The following is a 5,743-nucleotide window of genomic DNA, read 5'->3' as shown; positions in this document are numbered from 1 at the left end:
ACGTGGAAGTTTTTATAAAAAAAAAATTGTTTTCTAAAATATCGTCGTTTTTCTTAAAATAAATGGGGTTTTCTTCTCAGCCAACGACAAGAGGCTTAAACTCACTTTTCTCTTAAAAGCCAAAGGTTTTAGTTCCGCTATTGGCTAACCCGCAAACCATAAAACGAACCATGTAAGATTAATTTGGCTCGGTTTCATGACTTCATAAGGGTACTCAGAGAACATGCCGAAAAACTGAGCTCCACCGCATGCCACCTAATCATCCATCTGAATGCATACGGGTGGAAGCCGATCATCCATACCCTCCCACTTCACATACGGGTGCTTGAAACTGAATAGCGATTGACGACGATCACATCATATGATCTATGATTTATGAGTTTTACGGAATCAAACAGATTTTAATCGACGACAATATACGGTATACAATGCATTATACCACCGACAAAAACATGCTAATTTTCGTTTCAGATGGTCAAAACCTTAAAACAACACTATTCGAGCACAAACAAACAGATAAAAACAGAAACGCGAAACCCCCTAAATTCTCAGCTCGGCGCACCCAAGAATCGTCCCCCGACACCGGGTCATCGAAGCAGCTTTCTGCCACACGGGCCTCTCGTTCCCAAGCGTCAAAACATCAACATCGGACATCTTTTGAATATCCCAGTTCCATCCTTCGGGCCCGATCACACCTCCAATCACATAAATATCATCCCGAAAGCCCATCATAGCAAACCCGATTCTCCGCTTAAATTCCGAAGCCGAAATCACCACTTTCCTTGATTCCCGGTCTTGTTTGTATATAAGCCCATGACTCATCACGAATAAAGAACCGTTAACCACCGTCATTGGGCCCTGAACCCACGAATGCTCGTGAACCCTCCACCCGTCTTTGGTCAACACCTGAACCGTGGTCAAACCCTTGTGCACCACATGCACCTCACCCCCGATTACCAACCCGGTACACCCCGAGTTATGAGTATGGTGAAGATCGGGAATCGAAACCCAAACGTCTTTCTCGGGATCGTAGATTTCCGCTTTGGAAATTGATTTCCGGCACGTTGTAAACCCACCCGCGACCAATATCTTCCCGTTTAACACACAACACGCAAACATGGTCCGCGGCACAATCATCGAGGCCCGTTGGGACCATCGCCGGATCACCGGGTCATACGCCCACACCTCGTTTGTTGCAAAGCTCCCGTCTTGGTCACCGGTCAACGGGTCAACCGCGTCACTACCGCCACCTAGGACAAACAATTTACCTGCGGTCGATACAACACCAAAATGGGCTAAATTTCGAACTTTTGAAGGAAGGATCGGGAGAGTGATCCACAGGTCTCGGGTCGGGTCATATATCTGCCACACGTTTTCTGGGTCAAACGCGCATACACATAAAAGATTTTCGCGTGATTTGACTTCTTCACGGGCTTTATATAGCTCTGTGCTGTAAACTGCTTCCCGCCAAGAACGACAAATTACTTCTAGTTTCGGGAATTGAAAGAACGGGACCCGTGCTAGACATCTGATAGCAACAGCATCGGGGAGACCTTCGATGAGAACCATAATTACTACAGTATATAGCAACCTGCTAAGAACCAAAAAGACAAAAATACCCTTCAGTTGTGAGACTCTGTACATTAATTGATTAACTGCTATATATACAGAATATGTGTTTACAAAGCGATCATCACGACTTGAAGAATTCAGATAACTAGATTATTTATCATCGACGATCAACATTTAATTATTTAAATGACATTCAGTTTCAAAATATACATCTAAATATCCCTACAAGCCGCTTACACATTTAGCGCACAACCTTACAAGAACGACATAAGGATACCTTAAAGTGAAAGAATGTCAAAGTTCTCAACACAAAGAAAGAACAATAGTTTTGGTCTAACATAAAAACAAGAAGAGTAAATTACGTTTTTGGCCCCTGTGGTTATATCACTTTTACTATATTAGCCCAAAATAATATATCTGCCCCCATGGTCTCTATAACTGACCATTTTGGCCCCTAAGTCTAGAGATGATGGGGGCCAAAATGGTTAGTTATAGAGACCATGGGGGCCAAAATGGTTAGACTTAGGGGCCAAAATGGTTAGTTATAGAGACCATGGGGGCAGATATGTTAAAAATTCTTATTTTGGGCTAATATAGTAAAAGTGATATAACCACAGGGGCCAAAAACGTAATTTACTCAAACAAAAAAAAAACATATGTATATTTTAGAAATGCTTTGGATTGCTTATTAAAGAGAGTTACTTGCTTTTTAAAATAAGCAACTTCAAACAGCTTACTCAAAACAATAGCATAAGCCAATTGCGGACGCAACCTTACCCTTAATACCGTCAAAATTACTGAACCGAAATGCAATAAGCAGATAAAGAGTTTTATGGAACAATACCATTCATCGACTATAACAAGACGAAAAAGAAGGAAATTAAATTGTAATCAGGATTCTTGGCTTTAAAAGGTGTGCTTGAGGCGCGAGTCGAGGTGGAAAACGCCTCAGGGGTTGAGGTGGGGCCTCATGTACTTCCGGGTTGAAATTAGGGCATGTAAAAGGCGGGTTTGTAAAAACTAAAACAACAAAAGGGATGAAGAAATCGGGACAAAGACCGATTAGTGCATGTACCCTTTTGTCTTTCAGCTATCAACGCCACCACATGATGCATGATTAACCGTCCTCAGCTTTTAACGTTATTTTCACGAAATTAGTAAAATAACGTTAAAATTAGTGCACTTTCAAGATTTCACATTTCATAACTTGAAGAGCAAGAAAACGTTAATAACTCGAAAGATCCTAGCCACATTCAAGATTTCACATTTCATAAGCTTGTGTTTGAGACTTCAGCTACAAGCAACGAAACACATGACGGGGCGTTTGGGACCGCTCATTTGCTTATCAAAACAATCACATCAGCAGTTTAGATAACCAACCCCAATTCCCAAACACCCCCAAAACCGCTTACGGTTGTTGTATCAAAACACAACATGCAGAACTACAAACCAATCCCAATTCCCAAACACTCCCAAAACCGCTAACGAAAACACAATGAGCAGAACTGCTAACCAATCCCAAACCCAAACACCCCCTTAAGTAACTAACTAAACACACCTAAGAGATCTAAAATCAACAATTTTAGGTCACCTTCAACAACCTATTATTAGATCAAAAACTTACAACAATTCTAGGTTATCTTCAACAATGCACAATCCATTTCCCCAATTCCAAACACCACTCAAAATCCTCCCTCTAAAAACTCAAACCAATTTCAACTTTAAAACTCCAAATAACACAATTTCAACCACAAAGCATCAAGATTATCCAACAAAACCTAAACAAAACATCAAATCAAAACAACCCAATTCAAATTTCGCAACAAATTCACAAACCCATATCCCCAATTGCAAAAAGATTTAAAAAAAATTGGGACTTTATGTTGAAAAAATGAACAAATCTTGGTCAAACAAGTACCGACAACGAATGATTGAACAAAAAGCTGTTAAATTTACCTTAAAAATGAGAATTTGAGGGGCGATTGATGAAGAAAGAGAGACGAAGTGGCTGTGAAGAAGAGGGTGAAAATTAATATTGTCGGTTTTGGTTTGGTATTTTATGAAGAAGAGAGAAGGAGAAGGGGTAAGGGGTACGGAAACGCGAAGTGCAGTGGATTGATTGATTCCAACATGTCTTTCTTTGCGTGTGAAATGTTGAATTGTTGGATTAATAAAAGTTCAAAGGGATATTCGATAAAGATGTTCTTGTGAAGTTTTTTTTTAAGAGTTAATTACTATTTTCGTTAATGTGGTTTATCAAAAATTCCTATTTCAGTCCATTAGTTTAAAAATTGTGATTTCAATCCTTGTGGTTTCATTTTCGCAACCGTTTCAGTCCATCTCGTAACCATTTCAGTCCCTATACTTAACAGAATAATGGATTGAAATTGTTACGAAAATGAAACCACAGGGACTGAAATGGTTACGAAAGTGAAATCACAGGGACTGAAATCGCAATTTTTAAACTAATGGGCTGAAATAGTGATTTTTGACAAACCACAGGGATGAAAACAGTAATTAACTCTTTTTTAAATTTATTCATGAATAAAGTTTGGAACTTTGGATTTTGTATATTCGATACGTTCGATTTGAAATGAGTACAAAGATAATATGATGTGTTTGTTTTCTTAGTTTTACAAAAAAAATGTGATTAGTTGATACTTGATAGTTATACGTTTTTTCAAATAGACTATGGCGTGGATAATTTCAAGCTCGGTCGAGGTAAGCTTATTGGTTGGCTTGCTCGAATAATTATATGTGTAGTTGATTTCGATTTTAGGTCGTCGCCACAACATATGACCAATCAACGTTAAAGCCCCAATACTCCACAATCTAACCCACCAATATATAAAATTGGCGTATTTACTTTTGACATAATAGTTCCGCGATCTCTCCTTCATTCTCTTCCTCATTGAAAATCTCCTTGTTATGAACATAAGCTCCTTCATTCTCTTCCTCATTGAAAATCTACCACCAACAACTATGAAGATGGTAGCTTTGTCTGCTGCTCTAGATATGAACATAAGCTCCTTGTTACGACGAAATGGTTTTCAAGCGTTTAGCGATATATCGCTAGTTTTTTTCTCTCTTGGCCTTCTAATATCACGCTTGCTGCACTTTGTCTGCTGCTTTAGTATGTATATATATACACACCTTATCCTAAACCCTAGCACATTTTCCCAAAACATTCCTTGGTGATTACTCCTTCTAGAAACATTCTCCCCCACAAAATCAACAAACATTCCTCGTACATTTAGCAACATTCCTCTTGTTTTTCTTGAAGATCCAAGGCAACCTTCCTCCCCAAGCTTCTTCCTTTATTAAAGATCTTCTTATTTTCTCGCACACTCTCCTTTCCATTCTTGTTCCAGGTTAGTAACTGTGGATGGGATTCCGGATCGAATTTAAACTCCCGATACGATTGCGAAGAACACATATCACGTGCGGAATCCGTGTACTTGTGTGGATCGGACACAATAACATAATATAATATGCTTTCTATTGATTGAAATGACAATTTACACCTACGAAAGCAATTTGCAAGAGTTTCCCTATCAAACTCTCCAAAAGTTATTAAATGAAACAAAACACCTCCTACTTATAGGCAATGGCATAAGGAAGTCTCCTTAATTACAAGTTTGCCTTCTCCTATATTTAACACTATAAAACCTTGTCTTGTTCAGTTTCTTGCTATGATATGTGATTGACGGAAGTGATAGACATAATGCACTCACAGACTCCCCCTTGGATATTACTGCAGTCAATCTCGTAGCTTTCTATTTTCTCTTTCTCTCTGAGTCTTCTAAAATCTTTGACATCTTCAGCACCACAGTATCCCCTTTTGCTTTAACCAGCTTCCTGTGACTCTGCGATCTGCTTCAGCTCCCCCTTTCGGTTGACTCTTTCTCCAGGCTCCCCATTTCGTTAAGCTTCTGTGCTTTTCAGGATCGACACCTGGCTCATCGATTTACAAGCCCCCTTGCTTTGAGCTCGTTTTCAGACTCCCCCTTAGCCTCAGCTATCAGGATTGTAATCTGGCTTTCACAAAGATTTGACAAATAAAATATTATTATATTCTTAGTATTGAATCCTGGCATTATGAAAACCATTTGACAATTTTAAAACTCCAGGATTTCATACCGACTCTCTCTCCCTATCAAATAACTCTATA

The 5,743-nt window shown here is 39.1% G+C and overlaps 1 protein-coding gene across 2 annotated transcripts; it reads right to left on the bottom strand.

Moving 5' to 3' along the window:
* Positions 1 to 378: 378 nt before the first annotated feature.
* LOC110884113 (F-box/kelch-repeat protein SKIP30) lies at positions 379 to 3,719 on the bottom strand. 2 transcript variants are annotated; one of them, XM_022131783.2, is made up of 2 exons: positions 3,529 to 3,719; positions 379 to 1,594 (listed from the first exon to the last, which is right to left on the bottom strand). In XM_022131783.2, the coding sequence occupies exon 2, from the start codon at positions 1,567 to 1,569 to the stop codon at positions 541 to 543; it is 1,029 nt and encodes a 342-aa protein (XP_021987475.1). In that variant the 5' UTR covers positions 1,570 to 1,594; positions 3,529 to 3,719; the 3' UTR covers positions 379 to 540. The 2 variants fall into 2 exon arrangements, with proteins under 2 accessions (XP_021987475.1, XP_021987476.1); XM_022131784.2 differs by having other exon boundaries at positions 379 to 1,591.
* Between the last annotated feature and the right edge of the window lie 2,024 nt (positions 3,720 to 5,743).

This window comes from Helianthus annuus, chromosome 10, assembly GCF_002127325.2.
Source record: "Helianthus annuus cultivar XRQ/B chromosome 10, HanXRQr2.0-SUNRISE, whole genome shotgun sequence".
NCBI classification, from domain to species: domain Eukaryota; kingdom Viridiplantae; phylum Streptophyta; class Magnoliopsida; order Asterales; family Asteraceae; genus Helianthus; species Helianthus annuus.
The sequence above is the reverse complement of the archived record's forward strand: the minus strand, read 5'-3'. Positions and strand labels throughout refer to the sequence as shown.

Excerpts from the sequence above, each read along its gene's own strand:
- LOC110884113 (XM_022131783.2), bottom strand. The coding sequence starts at position 1,569 with ATGGTTCTCATCGAAGGTCTCCCCGATGCTGTTGCTATCAGATGTCTA.